The following is a 19,542-nucleotide window of genomic DNA, read 5'->3' on the forward strand; positions in this document are numbered from 1 at the left end:
ATCCCATATCTCTTTAGCAGAGGAACATGTCTTGATTTCATAGAAAACGTTCATATTGATCGACTGATACAGAATGTTCCTAACAATATTATCCAATTGTTAGTCACCTTGTCTTAGTAGTCCACTCACTTCTTGGCTTAGAAATCTTTATGAGACCATCAGTAATAACGCTCCACATGTCACAATCAATGCCAACGTTTTAATTTGTAATTTTCTATATACTTTCTCTTTTATGTATTTATTTATAATTTTGATAAAATAAATGAATTATTATTTTAAAAAAATGATTGAGAAATATATTTAATAATGTTTTATATAATGATTGAGTTGAAAAAATAACTAAACAGATAATTTGGTAAAAGAATAAAATATGTAGGTAGAAAATAATTTATAAAAGTATTATAATTGAAGATTTTAACAAATGAATTATAAATAAAGAAAAGAAAAGAAAAAGATTTCCACTTCTTTTTATGGCGGGAAATCGTGTACAACAGCGAAGCCCTTCCCGAAATTTGAGATTGATAAAGAGAGGGGACAATTGAAGCGTTGTTTCTGATTTTGCTACTGATGTTCCGAAAGCATTAGGCGCAATACAACTTCAATCCGATTGAATTTAGCAGTAGAAAATTCTTAGACGACAATGACGAGAGGTGGAGATGACGCTCAGCTAAGCGCGGCCAAGCGAGCCTACAGAAACGCGGCGGCTGAGGGTAACCGATCGGAAGAAGCGCGTTGGGCAAATATGATAGGAAACCTACTGAAGAACAGGGGAGAGTATGTGGAGGCCCTCAAGTGGCTCCGTATTGACTACGAAATATCCGTCAAGCATCTTAGCGAGACACAACTCCTTCCCACATGTCAATCGCTTGGCGAGGTCTATCTCCGCCTTGAACATTTCAATGACGCTCTTATTTACCAGGTTTGCCCCGTATCCCTCATTCTCATCATTCATCGATTTGATTGTGGTAGAAGCAGACTAGGGTTATTTGGTTGTCAACAGACACAAATTTAGCTATATGTGTTCTTGGTACTCTCTATTCTCTTCTTATGTATCTACATAATGAATGCAAGTACCTGTTACGAACTCAACTATGAATGCATTACAATGACAAACGAGTATAGGGTGGATTTTTAACCTTTCTTCAAACGTGTCAACAACTAATCTATAGTTTGTTTCTTATGTCTTATCACAATCTGATTTTTCTTTCCTTTCAACTGTTATTTTACTTTGATTTCTGTCAAAGAGGGGACAAATACCATTCTTCTCTATAAAATTTCAATAAAGAAATGATTTTTTTTTTTGAGAACGTTGGGTTCCGCAAGCGACTAATCCCCTCGGGTTAAACACATAACCCGCAAACACGCTTAACCATTTAACCATTCGCCTGACGGGCTCGAACCTAGGACCTCAGAGGGAGGCTGGGAATATCCACCGTGCTTTGGGTAGGTGGTGAAGATGTTACTGCTTTATGAGCACATATTGACTACATTTAATTTTTGCTAATTGTTGCTTTTCATCTTGTTCTTGATTTTGATATTAGTGAAGTTGAAGCTTTATGTTGAATCATAGCTAGTATAAACTGCAGATATTTAATAAATTAGTTGGTACCAAATCAAGTATGTTTACAGTTGCCAAACAATAATTTCATGCCGAATTTCACTTCTTTTTCATGGCAGAAAAAGCATTTACAGCTTGCCAAGGAGGCAAATGACCTTGTTGAGCAACAAAGAGCCTGCACACAACTTGGCAGAACTTATCATGAAATGTTCCTGAGATCTGAAAATGACCACTGCTCTATTCGGAATGCCAAAAAATATTTCAAATTAGCAATAGGACATGCTAGGTCTCTCAAGGAAAAACCATCCTCCAATATGGCTTCGTTCCTCGAAGAATATATTGATGCTTACAATAACATTGGAATGATTGAAATGGATCTTGATAACTTGGAAGAAGCGGTGAAAATTCTTACGAGGGGGCTGCAAATTTGTGATGAAGAGGAAGTGCCTAAAGATAAGGATGGTCGCAGTAGGCTCCATCATAACCTTGGAAAGGCCTACATGGAGCTCAGGAAATGGGAAAAATCTCGTGAGCACATTGAAAAGGATATTTTAATTTGTAAGCGGATTGGGCATGTCCAAGGGGAGGCAAAAGGGTACATCAATCTTGGAGAATTATACTACAGGGTGCAGAAGTGCGAGGAAGCAATTTGTTGCTATGAAAAGGCACTTAAACTGTCTAAACAATTGGAGGATGAGGATGCATTGGCTAATCAAATTTGTCAGAATATTGAAACAGTAAAAGAAGCAATGAAGGTAGCAGAGGATTTATTAAGCGAAGAACAAAATCTAAAGAAGCTATCAAGACAATTGACCGTTGCTAGAGGTACATCAAGTGAAAGGAAATGCCTCCTACAGCAAAATGCTTCTATTGATCGCCTTATTGAGAAATCTAGCATGATTTTTGCTTGGGTTAAGGTATATCTTCTGTTGCTGACACCTTATTCTTTTGCCGGCTAGCCATTTTCACTGCTAGGTTACCTTATATTACAGTAAATAACCTTAGTGTTGCTCTATACTCAATAACGTCAATGTCCATGCTTGATTTAATGTCTTATTTTGCTTCAATGTCTTTTTTTGCCTTTTAGTAGTCTGCATTACTAGGTTGCCTTTACTTATGGTAAATAATATTCATTATTCTATGCACAACATCATAAATAAATCAATTCACATCCCCATCGCCTTCACCAAAATAATTATTTTAATTTTGTTTTGTTAGTTCATGCATTTCATTGTGCTTTCTGTTCTCTAAGTCTTATGAGAATTCTCAGATATTCAACATTAGTCACTGATATATAGCCTAGTTGGAAGATGTCTTTGTGAGTATTACCTGACTATGTTTTGATGTTAACCTATTTTAGAGTTTGTGTCAAATTAGAAGTGGAATCAAATGCATTGGAGTCTAGGTTCAAATTCCAAATGGGGCCTCTATTTAGATGAGATGCATCAAGACAAGTGACAATTCTAGCATGGTGAGGTTAGGCTTAGTTAGGGTCTCAAGCTCAATTTAAGCCTTAACCACTGACATATATACTTCGGGTAAAAGTAACAAGTTTGGCATACTCTATTAGCCACCTGTTCTCGGCTTGTTGATGCCGGGTTATTAATAATTTGATTTTTTGTAAAAAAAATATTGTTTGACCAAAACTGGGTTATTTGGATCAAATGAAAAAAATGTCCCTAATTTGGATTATGGGTGTGATTTTCTGAAATTTTGTGATCATAAAATATTAAATAAAATGAGATGATAATAAGTTTTTTTTTTTTAAATGGTTACATTAATAATTGTGATTTCTTTTAAAGGACAGAGAAATAGATGCTTTTGAGTTTTGTTATATTATTCTCATAATAGGTTACACTATTTATAAAGTGTAAGAGCTGATTTTTTTTTAACTTGGAAAAATCAGAATCACTAAAATATCGTTACTAATATATTCTAATTTTCTCAATTAGGGTAAATTAAAGAATAAAAATAAACCTAATTTGACACCGTAGAAATTTAAGAGAGGGAATATATTATTTAGATAGTGAGTTATGTTTACATGAAAAATCCAGATATTTAAAACACATTCAGTGTGATAAAGGTAAAAACTGACAGCACTCAACATATTGAGTGTAAACAAAGCAACATGTTGAGTGCAAGCAAAATTGCACCAATCTAAGATGAAGAGATAATTCAACATACACTTTCCACTTTCCACCTCAAACTAAGCAACATATTCTTCATACAAATTAGACCTGTCAGTGACTTGATTAATCCAAATATAGAGGCTCATAAGTACTTGATTCAACTAAAAATGTGCGACTTTGAGGACAATTGCCAAACATAGGTTCCAAGATTCTTGCTGAGAAGTGTCGTGGAGTATTTGCAGAGTGGTGTCCTCTAGATTGACGTAGTCATAGTTGTCAATAGCGTATAGCGCTAAATAGCGTCAAAGCTGCTCATAGCTATAGCGTAAAGCGAATAGCGTAGCGAGGGCTATTTGAAAATAATGCGTTAAAAACATGTAAATATCAAAAATAAAAAACATCACAAAAATAAAAGTTCAAAACAAAAAACCATCAATTCTTAAACTAGAAAAAGTTCAAAACATAATCTAAAATTCATTGTCATCATTTTCTTCATCAAGATCGAGATCATCTTCTTCATTTGAAATTGCATAATGTTTGGCATCATTCTCTTCTTCACTTTTTTCATTGTAATCAAATTCATCTAAAATATCAGATGTGTTAGATGTTTCTATTGGTCTTTTCCCCCTTGATTTAGATGTGATTGCCTTCGAGCTTCTTAAATGTGTTGATGAAGAGAAAATAAGAGAATGAAGGATAAGAAAAGACTAGAGAAGAGAAAGAGGGATAAGAAAAGGCTAGAGAAGAAATGTAGAAATAAGATTAGAGGAAAGAAGAGAAAATAATTGGAAAAACTAGAGAGGAAAAAATAATAAGAGAATAAAAGAAGAGTGCAAAGAAGAGGAAGAGTCAAAAAAAATTTGAAATTTAAAAAATTTGGGGAGATGAAAAGTCATAATTAATATTAATTTTGTAAAAGCGTCGCTACAAGGGGCAATAGCTTTTGGCGCTATAGGCGCTATAGCTACAAAAGCGGGGCTATTTGAAAGTGCGTAGCCTATAGCCCCTTATAGCTACAAGGGGGCGCTACGCTACGCTATTCGCTATAGCTAGCGCTACGGGCGCTATTGACAACTATGGACGTAGTTGGGATGAAGTGTTGCAAAACAATGGAGTTTCTGTGGAGGTGATGCCAGAACTAAATCAGTGACTTTGAAGACACACCGAAAATCAATGTCGAGATTCTCAAAAGAGGCTTCGTAGAGTTTCTGCAGACTTAATGTCTCGTGGAACATTTTGTTGAAGGCACAACTCCAACCACTTCGAGTTAATGTCAATTGGAAACAAATTTGTTGTTTGATATAAGGCATAGTTTGATATTTCCACAGAAATGAAGTAATAAAAATACAAACAAGCTATAATATAATTATTTTCTTTCTGTAACTAAACAAGTATGTCTTCCTACATGGTTTGGGTTTACCATAATATGTTGAGACTGCATAGTCATATCTTTTAACATTTTTCTGCAACCTTGATCACAAGATAAAGTGTACTGTTATATTCTAATTCCTATTCAATGAATCTGTTGAGTTTGGTATATTGTACAGCATCTAGAGTCTGCTAAAAAGAAGAAGTTAGTAGCCAATGAGTTGTGTGACAAGGAAAAGTTGAGTGATTCGTTTTTGTTCATTGGAGAATCATACCAGAAACTCAGAAACTTTAGCAAAGCAATCAAATGGTACAAAAAGAGCTGGGAGGTTTACAAGTCAATTGGCAGTTTGGAGGTAAGTATAAGTGCATTCTATTATTTTATTTCTCTTTTTCCTACTTAAGTTGGATTTTCAGTCAATGCTTTCACTTTCTTCTTCTTTTGTGATTACTGATTAGAAGGGTCATATATAACTTTATGATCATCTTGATCTTTCTGAACGAGTAAGATGATGCTGACATAGTAACAGTTTTAAGTTCACTGTATGAGTTTTGTTGTCTAATCTATATCTTGATCTCCTCTACAAGAGCAATATGATACCCTTTACGTAGGTTCTAATTACAATTTTATAATTTAAGCTCCTTTGACTTTGGATTGATCTTGAAATTTAATCTCTATCATCCACATTCATTCCTTACTTAAGGTCATGTATTGTCTAACAATCTAGTATGTGTTATATGCTAGAAGTATCTTTTTTGCTAAAATAATTTACAGAACTGCTATACTATATACCAGGGGCAAGCATTAGCAAAGATTAACATTGGAACTGTTTTGGACTCTGATGGTAATTTGTCAGGAGCTTTGGATGCATTTGAAGAGGGATACAGGCAAGTGATCATGAGTTCTTTGAGTTAATCTATCTCATGGAATCTATTTTAATACAAAATGTTGGTGCTTTATCCCTGTTGACTAGAGGAAAGAATGTGATGATTTTTCGTTTACAATTTCCACTTTTCTACATGAGTATACATTCCTCAAAGAGGTGTTTCCTGGGAAATGCTATCAAATATTGTTCATCGTCTATACTATATTGGAAAGAATCTTCTTGACTAGTCGATCTGTTTATGTAGAAATTTGGACGACTTTATTTGTGCTAGAGTCATTTGATAATTTTCCAAATGTTAGTGGGGTCCAGAGTTACATTAAGACTGGAAAAACATGATCCTTACAATCTTAGTAGGTCTGAGTTACTTGATGGCATTTCACTGCTTTTACATACCCTAGTATCTGTTGTAAATGCATTTTAATTAATGATTTAAAATCAATTTGCTTTACACATTTGTTCCTTTTCTTTTACCATCATATCTATATCTCTTCATCTTGTTCCTCTTCCTCATGTGCCTATTCCTCTGCCTTGAAAGAGATTTCAGATTAGCTATGAATAATAATTATTCCAGCAATGTAGATGTTTAGCAAGATGCAATCTGAATTTGATTGAGAATAGATCTAATAGTCCAATACTAAAAGGGTATTTTGGCTAGATACTTTGTAATGATCAACTCATCTTAAACTGCAAAATTTATGCCACATATTAGGATTAAGGAAGTATCTTAGTCTATAGGTCAAAAAATGTAATCAGCTGTTCTACTCATGTGTAATTTGGAAATTTATTCAGCCTTTTTTCTAGACAACTGCTACTATAATGTCAATAATATCATGCAGCTGTTACACTTTTGTAGGGTTTATAGAAAGAATGACCTAACCATTTAGCAGAGAATACAAATATATGGACATAATCCATTCAATATTCAATTCAATTCTTTAACTACTTATCTAGAGGTCGTCTGTCTCAGTCCTCATGTTTATGATAGGTATCGTATCGTATCATGGTCTAGCTCATCCAATCTCTAGGTTCTACCTATTCTAACAAGCTAACAACCCTCAAACAACTTGGGATAATATTAACTAACATAATAAACTCTAAGGGCATATTTACTATTTAGTGTCCTAACTAACAACTCAACCCTACTAATATGTAACAAAGCATTGTTGTAAAATGACTTTATTGGAGTCTAATTGCATATAGGTTCTTTGTTGCAGAATAGCAGTGAAAGCAAATCTTCCTTCAGTTCAGCTATCAGCCTTGGAGAACATGCACTATTGCCACATGATAAGATTCGACAATGTCGACGAGGCTAGGTAAGCACGAGATTCTTAACTTTCTACGTTTAGGTGCCAATGCTGGTACTAGATGTAGAAAACTTGTCTAAGGTTACCATTTTCACAGAAATGTGCAGATTTAATCCTGGCAGTTTACCAGTGTTCTTTGTGGATTTTAAGACTATTTAATTAGGATTATGTTGCTTCAGGAAGTTGCAACAGGAAATTGATAAATTGAAGCAGTCAAATATTAGAAATCTAGAAGCACATGACGCAATGGGGGAAACTTGTTCTGAAACTGAAACTGAAACTGAGGAGCAGGACCAGTTACTTCATCAGTTTGATTTCAGCTCTTCCTCAGCTGTAAATGAATCTAATTCTCCCGAATCAAGATTACATCCTAGAGTGGATGCTCTAAACGATGATGAAACCTTGATTTCACTCTTGCATACTAGTAAGAAGTCTTCTCAATCAAAAATGAAGAAATTCCGCAGTGCTAAAAGCACAATTGAATTATCACCCAGAAGCACATCCAAATCTACTCACAGTGACCAAAACATTGGTGGTCGTAAACGTTTTCGAGTAATCTTTTCTGATGATGATGAATCCAATGATGAAAGAGAGTGCTTCAAGGAAAAGAACCATGAAACTCCAGCAGAGGATATAGCTACTTCTGATGAATGTAAGCCTACAGAACACAAAATAATTGTATGGACATAATTTATTTACAGGTTTACTAACTCATTACTAATTTATCTTTATCCTCTTAACGACAGACAACAGCAGGAGTAATTTGACTCCTGTTAGTGATTTACAGGTAGGTTTATTGTTATGTGATGCTTACATGATGTACCTTAATGTGTAAACTTTCGTATTTATTCTTTTGGCTTGGCAGAATCCTAAAGGTGCATCTACTAAACATGCTCCTCCTATCATGGAAGAAAGCATTTGTTCATTCAATTCTAGTAAACCACAAGTAGTCTTGCTCAATGTTGGGACAAATGAAGTTGGCAATAGTTACAATTCTGTTGCAAATGGTTCAAAGTGTGCCCGTAACATCTCAGGATATACAAATGATCAGAATACTAATACTGCTTTGGACATGCACACATGCATTGATGAAAATTGTGTGAGTATTCTGCTTTCTATATCATATAAGAGTCACAGATAGCACAATGCAGCTGCAGATTGCATTCTAAAACCAAATTTAAGATTGGATTCCATATATAGTATTGAAATGAAGAGGGTGACTTTACAGTTTCTAATAATATTGTTGTAAGTTATCAGATGGCGAGTTAATGTCACATGCCTTTTAAGGATAGGTCATTGACATCACTGCTTGACATGATAATATTGCGACTATTAATTACCATACACATTATGTTTCATTATTTATCTGTATTAATATTTTGTGATCCACTTTAAATGCAGCAATGCCTTCTTTTCAAGGTTGGTGAAGACTTTGTACATATGCCACTTGACTCGTGTATAGCAGGTGACAAGTTAAGCATAGACCATGTCAAAGTTGAAGTTGCGTGCTTATACTTTTTGAAACTTCCTGTTGAAAAGAGATCAAAAGGTATGTAGACCTTATTTTCCTGAATTGGATAATAGTTTTAGGAGAATTAGCATAACACCCACAGTCCTGTATTGGATAATAGTAATTCAGATAGAAGCCTCTTTGTCTTGTCATTTCGTAGGTTCATATTGTAGTGGGTGTAAGTGGCCTTGATCATGGCATCTCTTCCATAAGAACATCATAATTATGCTTACTGTGAAGATATCTGAACTACATAATCATATCCTGCATTCTTTAAGTTTCTCAAGATACTATATGGTTTAATACTATAGCTTCAGTTAAAAGTATCTGGAATACAGGAAATTAACATCTATTCACAATACCAAAATCTGTCTACCCATGAGTGTTGTGTGATTGGTTCACTTGATTAATGTAACCACAATGCTAATTGGCTGCAATACTAGCTAGATTAATGAGATAGCATTAAATATGATCCATAGTTTTAGTTATATATTGCTGCTCAATGGCATAGTAAAATCCAGGACTATTGCCGATTATTCAACACTTGACATATGGTGGAAAAGTCCTCAATTCGCTGGAAGCAATTGAATCAGTAAAGGATCATTTATCAGGAAAAGCCTGGATTGAAGTTTCAATAGAAGGTACATATATCGTTGAACTTTTATTTTCATAGCGCACGATGTGCTTGCAAGTACCATGTTATTGCCGTTTCAATCCTAATTCTCTCTTATTTTATGGATCAGATCTTGCTTTGTGTATGTCTTCAACATGAATGTTTCTCTTATGTGGGATTAGTGAAAATTTGACTTTGAAACTCCGACACTTGGCCAAAGTCATAAAACATGCAATATTTAATAATTTCCATCATGAAAATATATATCATGACATCACCCATGATGTTGTCTATTACTTAAGTTTCTGCAATCTTGTTTCTGACATTAGTTAGATTTCCTCCTACCTTTAGAACGGATAACTTATGCTTGAAGCATCCAAAATTGTTTTTGTAGCTTATGAGATTGAGTCATTGATATGATCTTTCTTTTTTCAACTTTGATGTAATCCATGTGTTAGTGTGGTGTCTAATAATCTGTTTATAATTTCTTAACTAACTAGGTTCATTCGTGCAAATACATTCTAATCGTAGAAAAACATACATTTTGTATATTTATGATAGAGCGTAGAATTATCTATCTCTCCTTTTTGAATTGATGGACCTTACTTGCACTCAACATATTACTTTATTTATTCTAATCGTATTGCTTGTTGTTATTGCTGTAATTTTTATTGTACTCTATAATTGCAAGTTCGTATCATCAAATAATATTATCATACTTTCACTCTTAAAAATTCAATATTCTACATGATATCAGAGGATCCTTCTTGAGCTCTTCTTCGACAGTTTCGTAACTTCAGAAACTGCACTTTTTATATAGGTATAATCTATCCATCATTTTCTCCCATCACTTGGCAGAATTTGTCTGTTTTTGTGGTTCGGCAACCCGACATAATTTGTCCAAAAATGGTCAATTTAGCATCCTACTAGTGACACTCTGGCGATCAAAGTCACTCGATGAAGTGAAAGAATTTCATCAACATTTCATCCTCTCAGCCTCTTTGTTCTCATAGCTACCCAAGCACTTCCCCTACCTCTTCCTCTCCGATCTCATAGCTGCCCAATGCTCTTCGCCTTCTTCCACTCACCTCTGCGATCTCATAGCTGCCCCTTCATCTTCCACTGTCATGCTCTCTCGTCATCGTTGACAGTTGTTGTCGCTGCTCCCTTGTTATCACTGACAGTTGTTGCTGGTCGTGCTTCCGGTTGACAGTGTCTCGTCCAGCTGGAAGCGATACGTCAACTTCTAGACGCTAATCCCAGACTGCCGCTACGTGACTCTATATAGCGTTAGCAACCCCGCTTCCGCAACTCCTTTCGGCAGCACAATCAACTCCAGCGGACATTAGAGCACAGCACATGACGGGGAACCTATTTCAATTACATGATTTTTATATACAAATCATTTTGTTCATCGTTCGCGTGGCTAACGGCGCATCTGCATTTGTTTAAAAAGTGTTCTCTAAATTCTATATTAAACACCTTACCATGTTAACGGCGCAATCTATTGTCAATTAGAAAGATTTGTTGTGATTTTAAATGCCTTACCAAATTCTATCCGAGTGGTTCTGACTTTCCGGATACGGAACACTGAGGAAGATTGGCAATGCTATGTTGTGATTGGTATTCTACATCTTGCAACCTAGCCCTTCTATAGAGAATGTTGTAGATTATTCAACTCCTCTTTCAAACAATTGTGCTCAAATAATGTTGTGGAATTTTAAACTTGTGGGGATTGTAGAATTATTTCTCTCTCCCCGTCCCTCTTTGGAATTGGCTTGCCCTCAACCGATTGCTTTATTTATACCAACGTATTATTTGTTCTCAATGATTTACTTATATTGTACTGAACTATATATGCCATATATTACTCATCTAATAACAAGTTTGTATCATACTTTCACCTTAAAAAACTCAATAATCTAAATAAAGAAATCTTGAATTTCTTTTAACAAGATTGCCCATAGATATTTCATGCTTATCAGGGGTTAATTGATTTGGAAGCTTAATTATTAACCAACAAAGTGGTGAATCTCGACCCAGTGGGAGGAAGCCATTTTAGTTTTACAGATTTCTTGAACAAAATTATGAGAGTTGTGAAGGATAACTAGTCTTTTGACATTAAAAAGGTAGATAAGAATGGCATCTATTTCACAGTTTGTTAAGTGTACGATTCTCATATGGTTATGAAGTCTACATCACTAAATCAAGCGTGTAGTTCAAGAATAGTACCTAATCAAACTGAGACACATCAACGGAACATCTATGCCTAATAAAATTGAGTGGTTTGTTATCAGGTTTCCTGCATCAGGTGTAGGCTATCTTATCAAGATTTTTTCAAGTACACAGCACTATCTAATGTCTGTCTAAAAGTGGAATTATGCAGTGCTGGCTATGAAATGGGTTGGCACGCTGATAGTAATAGTCTATATCAAGAAGAACCTTCTTTTACTTGTTTTTTATGCAACTCCGCATCCATGTAGTTGTTTATTTTTTTCATGGAAAGTACTGGAGTTCCTCTCTTATACATGTCAATTCAGGATGGGTACAAAAGCGATTGATGCAACTCTATGTTGACTCTTGCATGGAATCATCTGAACCACCTAACATCAGATTGCTCTCGAAGTTGTACAATTTAGAGGTACTAGTAAAAGATTTTGTTTTTTTCATTGCAAAGTTCTAGAAGGATAGGAACATTACTAACACAACTGTATTTTTTTTACATGGGGCGTATCTCATGCACTTTTATAGGTCTCAGAGGATGAGATTATAGTGTCTGATTGTGAATTGCAAGATGTGTCAATAAGTCCACTACTGAATGCACTGCAAGCTCACAGACCAATTGCTGTATTAAATCTTTCGCACAACTTGCTAGGTAATTATTGTGAATTTGTCTATAGTCAATTAATCCCACTGTGAACTTGGAATTAACTTCTAAGCAGGTCTGTAATGTTCTCATTCTCTGAAAATAATTAGCTCCTTTTTATTTTCTTACTCCGTTCTGGGCCATGCCATAGGAAATGTAACCATGGAGAAACTTCAGCAAGTATTTTCGTCCAGTCAAGGATATGGAGGTTTGGTGTTGGATTTTCATTGCAATCGCTTAGGACCAACTGCTTTGTTTCAGGTCTATACTCCTGGCTGTATATCTCCTGCTCATTACAGATTACTGTAACTTTATAAATTGCATTTATGTGCAAGAATATAAAGATTTACAGATAATGTGACTGGGTAATGGGTATAATATTTCTGTCCATTCTTTGCAAGATTCCTGTATAAGTTATATGCCCAGGAGAAATGCTATTGATATCTGCAACTTGATAATTAGGCATTATATACAAAAAGTCTAAAAGAGATGCTATGAAAGAAGATAATATATACACACTCAATGATATAGCATCTTAGTTTTAATTTTGTTAAGGTAAACCTAAACTGCCTTCAAGGTGTGGCTGTAGTAGTTGGTAATTAGTAGAGTAAGCTAGTGGCTTAATGGGATCGAGAGAAATTAAAGGGGGTGCAATTGTGCAATTCCGTCCAATCCTTCAGGTCAAGTATTTCTTATGGGGGAGTAATGTAACTGTAGTGGTAGGTACTTCGTAGTAGAATAAGGTTAGTATGATACTTAGAAGAGTAAGATAGTGGGTTAATGAGTTAGCGGCTTATAAGTAGTGGAGAATGTAATATTTGAAATGACGGATGAAATAGTTATAGAATCAAGTTTATTCCTCTCAGGCTTAGGCCATTATTAACCTACATTTCTTCTACAAACCTAGATCTCTAGGATGGTATGTAACACAAAGACTCCCAAACTGAATGGAAAAATCATTTCCATGTTAGGCACCATATAATGTGTTCATAATGGTATCTATGTTATTTTGACGTCCTCAGAAGTTTTGAATACATGTAGGAATAAAGAAAAGAAAATAAAAAGCTCCCCAAATTTGGCTAAAGTACAAATTTGATTCCCATATATTTAAAAGGTATTAAGTAACCCAAGAGTTTGTACCCTTGTATAAATATCCTCATTATTAAGTAGCATATTTTGCACAACGTTCTCTATTTATAATGTTCACTTAATCATGGTCTCTCAACTTAAAAAGTAAATGGAGAAGTTGAGACAATTGAATTAAATCCTTAGATATACTATAAGGATTTACTTTGTGTAGAAAAATGAAGAGAAAGTAGATTGATATTTTTTGTGATGCCTAAACTATTACCATGAGGCCAATTTATAGTCTGTACTAGAAAATGGTAAATAAATGGTGAAACAACTCTGTAGATAGACATAACAAAAACATGGTTGGGAAGACAAAAATTTTCAACCACTTTCTTGGCAAGGGTAAGGTGTGCTTTAAAATTAGGCCTAGCTTGATATTTTCACTATCCCTCAAATTATGCGGAAAATTGCAGACTAAGGAAGGAGGTTGTGAAGATCTTGGTTCAACAGTAAAGTGACTTTGGAGACAAATGCCGAACAGTGGGTCGATGTCAAACTTTGGAGACAAATTCCATTAAACAGATAAATGATGTCAAACTTTGGAAACAAACGTAACAGATAGGAGAGTGGAAATATGGTAGATAATATCTTCCCAAAACTTAACAAATCAGAAATGGAATGTTACCACTACAAATCAATTTGGGGACAAATTGATTGTTATTTGGCTGTTCATTAGAATAAAGGATTGAGATGATTTATTTGACTTTTAGTATAATTATTTTTTTTTCCGGTAAATGGCTTCTCTTTTATTTAATAGTGTGTCTCCTATGTTCAAAACATACTAATATAATATTCAAAGACAATTTGTTTGTCACCAATCTCTCACTTTCATATTCTCTCAAGTTTCATCAACAAATATAAAAAGAAAAAAGAAGAGTAAAGATATGCTAGAATAGATAGATTTGATTAGTAAAGGTGATATTATTGAAACCCACGATCCTGCCATTGGTTGGAGGCAACGAAAGACTATATATATATATATATATAATATACATATGGGGATTGATTTGGAATGCTAAACTATTACAATAGAACTACAATTTATAGGAAAATAAAAGAGACTAGTTAAACAAATAACAACTTCCAAACATAAATGAACATTTTGTTGAGAAGACAAAACTCCAATCATTTGGAGTTAATGTCTAGTGTGCTGTTTGAAAGAAGACCTAGTTTGATATTTCCACACTTTGTATGTTTGAAAATTTATACTGTCGTCTTGTTAGTTTTGTGTTCATTTTGGGATAAGATGATAGTGATTTAATACAAATTATAACTATAGAGTCTTCAACGTGGACTACTGTTAATATTGGGGGTAATAGTTGTACAACTTTTTACAAAGTTTTATGTTATTATGTTTATCAAAATTCTTGGATTTATTTGCACCTTTAGCCATATTCCAGGGGTTATTTTTTCCTTTATTTCATCAATATATTTTGGTTTGGGATGTTATGCTTACATTTAGAAAACGTTATTAGATATTGCTGATTTTCTTGACAGAAAGAGAATCTGACATGTCTGAAGTTGTCTTTTTTATTTTATGTTAAAGTCTGTATGTGAGTTGAATGTTGTTCATTCAATCAGCTTATTATCTCTGGATCATCACAGATCTGTGAATGCCCAGTGTTATTTTCTCGATTGGAAGTGCTGAACATCTCTGGTAACCGTTTGACTGATGCCTGTGGATCATATCTTTCAACCATATTGGAAAAATGCAAAGGTAAATATATATACTGGTTTTATGTATGACTGCTTAAAATCTTATTAGTTATTACATAGAAATAGAAAATCATTTTCAAGCACAATAAAGCCATAATTTCCAGTTTTTCTAATTCATATGGATGTTTTACAATTTCAGTTTTTGCAATTTGACTCGTCTCACATCTGTATCTATTTGTTAAATATTACCTTGTTGCTCTTTTTGAATTGTCTAATTGATGTATTGAAGTTCCATGACAAAATATATGTTCCCTTTCTAGCCCTGTATAGCTTAAACATCGATCGATGTTCTCTAACTTCCAGAGCAATTCAGAAGATTGCTGATTCGCTGGGTCCGGAGTCTGTTCTTGCGCAACTTTCTTTAGGTATTTATTTTATTAATCAAATTGATTTGAACTTATAGCTACCTTTCAATCAGCATTCCTAATTGATCTTTATTATTCGTTTGGACAGGATACAATGGTCCAATCTCTGCAAATAGCCTAGCAAATCTGTTGGCTAAGCTCACCACTTTAAGCAGGTTAATCTTTCTCAATTATGAGCCTTATTTATGTTTTATTTTATCAAGGTGCTATTTGGCAACAAGGAAACATTTGTGGACAATGTCCGGAAAATGTGTGAGCCCTTTTGTTAAGTTCATGAAGAAGTTTCTAATAGAATTGTGAGAAATTAGAATTAGAAATAGGGGTTCAATTCCAACTTCTTTGTTTGTTTGATGACTAAAAATAAGGAATTGGAATTTAATTTCCAATAGAATTGAATTTATATGATTATTTTAATTTTAATTCTATTATTCTTGCTTCGGAATTGTAATTCTATTTGTTTAATTCTACACTATTATTTCTCCAAATATGAAAGTTGGAATTGAATTTCAACTATGATTCTAATTCAAGTCTAATTTCAATTATACACACCCAAACATAAATGAAGTTTATGAAACAATACTGGCTATCTCTTTTTGTTTGTGAAGGAGAAATATCTAAGTGTTTTTTTTTTCTTTTTAAAACAAAAGACAACTTGTATAAATAAAAGCAATTACTGCAAAAGTTGCAGTAATTTGTAATAAGGATATTAAAGCACAAATCAAAAACATAGTCAGTAGCATTGATTATATTATTACCCGTACTCCAACTATTTTTTATTTACTGGCCTTTATTATTTGCAGAATTTCAGAGCTAAATTTGAATGGTTTGAAGTTAAGCAAGCTTGTAGTTGACAAAATTTGCCAACTCACAAAATTATCACGATTGTCGGCATTGATGCTTGGTGGTACTGGTATAGGAACTGTGAGTGAATGGTCACAGCATTTTCTAAAGTTTTTTTAGTCCAGTTCAATTGAAATTTGCTAGTTTATATATAATACATAGGATGGAGCTATACATTTACTTGAGTCACTGTCCACGGGAACTCAAGAACCTCTGAAGCCTGATCAATCATATTGTGCACCAAGTTCTCATTCACTGGGAAATGATATTTCCTTAGCCGGAAGCTGCCTTCTTGAGCTCAACCTTGGAGGAAACGCGATCATGCAAGAGGTATTTTATTTATGAGTATATTTTTTTTTCACTTGTCACTACCCCGAGTTGAAAAGGAGTTAATGGCGAAACTCTGATAAATGAAGTTCCCCTCGCTTTTTATTCGATTATTTTTAGTATAATAAATAAATTCTCAATCTGTTGCTGAAAAAAAGTGTTGAACTGGTTTAATTTAGAATATGATAAAAAAATAATATCATGTATAATGCCAAACAGGATAAAAGAAAATGACACAGCTGTTGCATATAATTCAGTATGGGTGGTACTAGTCTTGAACTTCGAGACTTAGGTTTCAGTTTCGATTATCAATGATGCTGGAATGTTTTGCTTACTTTCCTTTATACAAAAGAAAAACATAAGTATTCTCATGTTAAAAAAATACCATGACCATAGTAATGTTTAAATAACAATTTTGGCTCTATAAGGAAACACTTATGTTTCTAAATGTGAATCTGACAGAGGACTACATATTAAGTTTGTAAATATGATCTCATCTGGTTCATAAATATTATAGAAATAGAAATTGTGTTTTCAAATGAAACCAGTATTTCACTACCATTTGAGCTTGCATCTCTTTATGATTGAACACAGGGTGGAGTCGCATTAGCATCTTTTCTGAACAACCCAGAATGCAGTTTAAGAGTTTTGGTGCTTAATAAGTGTCGCCTTGGGCTTAACGGTATGCTTGCGATTCTTAAAGCACTTGTAGCGAACGACTCCTTAGAGGAGCTTAATCTGGCTGAAAACATCGACGTGAATGAACATCAAACTCTTGAAAGAGTGGACAACACCACTCCACAAGGATTGTGCGGGGTTAACATGGAATGCAGCCAGCTTGAAGTTGCTGACAGCGAAGAAGATGAAAAGTTTAGCGAAAGCTGCATTGAAAAGGCGGATGCTGCTGCCATTGATGGGCCGATAATGGAGCTTGCAGCTGCTATTGGCATGGCAAAGCAGTTGCAAATGCTGGATCTTAGCAGCAATGGGTTCACTAAAGAGACAGCTGAAGAACTGTACGTTGCATGGTCTGTTGGGTCTAAAGCTGGTGTAGCTGAGAAACATATTGAAGAACCAGACCTACTCCACTTGTTGGTTAATGGTCATCCATGTTGTAAAGTGAGGCTATGTTGTCAGAGAAACTGAATCATGCCCAAATCTTTGATATTCTGCATTATTATCAGACAAATGTTTCTTCATGGCAATAGAGAGATCTGAAAAGCTAGTCCATAGATAGGTACACTAATCAATTTGTCAATATATATATATATTTTGGGTATAAGATCTTTTTAGATTATATAGTTATTACTATTTATGAACTTTATAAAATAATTTATATTCTCTCTTTTCTCTTTAAAACTAAAATTATAGAGAAGTTGAAAAGTCTGTTCAAGACGATCATCCTCTTCGATTCATGATTCCTTAAAATCACATTGAATCCATGATCTATGCAATGAATGGTTGTCCATATATATCATGCTTGTAGGCTTCGAGAAGTTTACATCACAAACATTCTCACTCTCTGAATCATGAAGGTGAGAGTTGTAGGCGCGGGTGGAATTCATTTCCATTAGGAAGTTGGCTTAATCATCAACCTTCAACCTTTAAGGTGTAACCGAGTTGTTTGCACACGCAAGCGTATATGTAAGTGTGGCTCACGCATCTAATCATATTGTCAATTCATCTAATCAGTTATAAACAAATGTTGAAGACACATACAGTGATTTTATCCAAGAATCTACATATGGAGACGTAGAGTTTGAAGAGGATGGTGTTGCTCAAGATCCTACTTACTTTCTCAATCCTCGTGATCTGGCTAGGGATCCCAATTATATCCTCGATATTTAGGATGATTGTTAGGAATATTATCTCTACTTATGACATGGTATTCTAAACACATACAGTAGTATGAGACACTAAGTTATCGTTAATAGTTTGGCACTTTAACTTAATAAATAAAACTAAATTTTGAAGTAAAACACTTACTTTTAGGATATATTTTTGTTACTTAGACATGACAGATACTTGTAAGTACAGAAATTATATTTTCTAAAAAATGATAAAATTTACACAAGTTTTCTTTAACTTTTTTTAACAATTATGAATTAAGAGAGTGAGTTCAGCGTTTGGTTATGTGTGAGAAAGAGTTTTTTAGACGCTATGTCCCACAATCCTAAGGTCTTTACTAATTAATTTTGGTCGTTCTTTAAATTTCTTATGCTTTACAATTTAGAATTTTTCATTTAACATTCAAAAGGTTGGCATTAGATAAAAGACAAAAAAAGAATAAACAAAGACAAAACTTAAAACAAGAAAACCTAAGCAAATAATCCACACATAAAATTATCCTAAAAATCAAAACTAATCAAATTATTAATCAAATCTTAATTGGATTAAGTCTTGATTGATTTTTAAAAACTTTATTGAGGTAAATTATATAAATGCTCTAAATAATTTTTTTATATTTTTTTTTGGTTTTATAAAAAATTTGTAGTTCAAGAGAACTTATAAAAGAAAAATAATCATAAATCTAAGTTAGGGCTAGATTAAATTTTAGTTAAGGGTTTAATTTTAAATTTTATTATAACCTAGGATCAAATAAGCCACAAACTTTTAACTAAGCAAATAAAAAAGTCAACTAAACAACCCTAAGTCTAAAAAGAAAAAAATCAATTAAATAAATAAAAATTGGGTTGTGGGCAAGCCTCCACGGTCGAAGACTTAGCCCTCGGTCAAGAATTGGACCCAGCTCAGTCGGATGCAGCCAACGTCGGTGGCCAGGTGCAACCCACATCAGTCTTCGGTCAGCAGTAGCAATCCTCAGTCGCTAGGTGCAACCAACAACAATCCTTGGTCGCTAGGTGCATCCAGCATCGGCCCTTAGTCGGCAACAACAATCCTCGGTCGCCAGGTGCAGCCATCATCAAT

At 34.1% G+C, this 19,542-nt stretch overlaps 1 protein-coding gene across 1 annotated transcript; it reads left to right on the forward strand.

Annotated features, from left to right (window-relative positions):
• Positions 1-488: 488 nt before the first annotated feature.
• LOC124931314 (protein TONSOKU) lies at positions 489-17,874 on the forward strand. The gene is made up of 20 exons (XM_047471750.1): positions 489-585; positions 618-919; positions 1,678-2,475; positions 5,235-5,411; positions 5,852-5,943; positions 7,157-7,255; positions 7,426-7,898; positions 7,993-8,033; positions 8,112-8,345; positions 8,648-8,795; positions 9,278-9,397; positions 11,910-12,010; positions 12,121-12,244; positions 12,387-12,496; positions 14,972-15,083; positions 15,343-15,447; positions 15,536-15,602; positions 16,248-16,368; positions 16,450-16,617; positions 17,209-17,874. The coding sequence occupies exons 2-20, from the start codon at positions 641-643 to the stop codon at positions 17,758-17,760; spliced, it is 3,921 nt and encodes a 1,306-aa protein (XP_047327706.1). The 5' UTR covers positions 489-585; positions 618-640; the 3' UTR covers positions 17,761-17,874.
• The last annotated feature ends 1,668 nt before the right edge of the window (positions 17,875-19,542 follow it).

Source organism: Impatiens glandulifera, chromosome 3 (assembly GCF_907164915.1).
Source record: "Impatiens glandulifera chromosome 3, dImpGla2.1, whole genome shotgun sequence".
Classification (NCBI taxonomy): domain Eukaryota; kingdom Viridiplantae; phylum Streptophyta; class Magnoliopsida; order Ericales; family Balsaminaceae; genus Impatiens; species Impatiens glandulifera.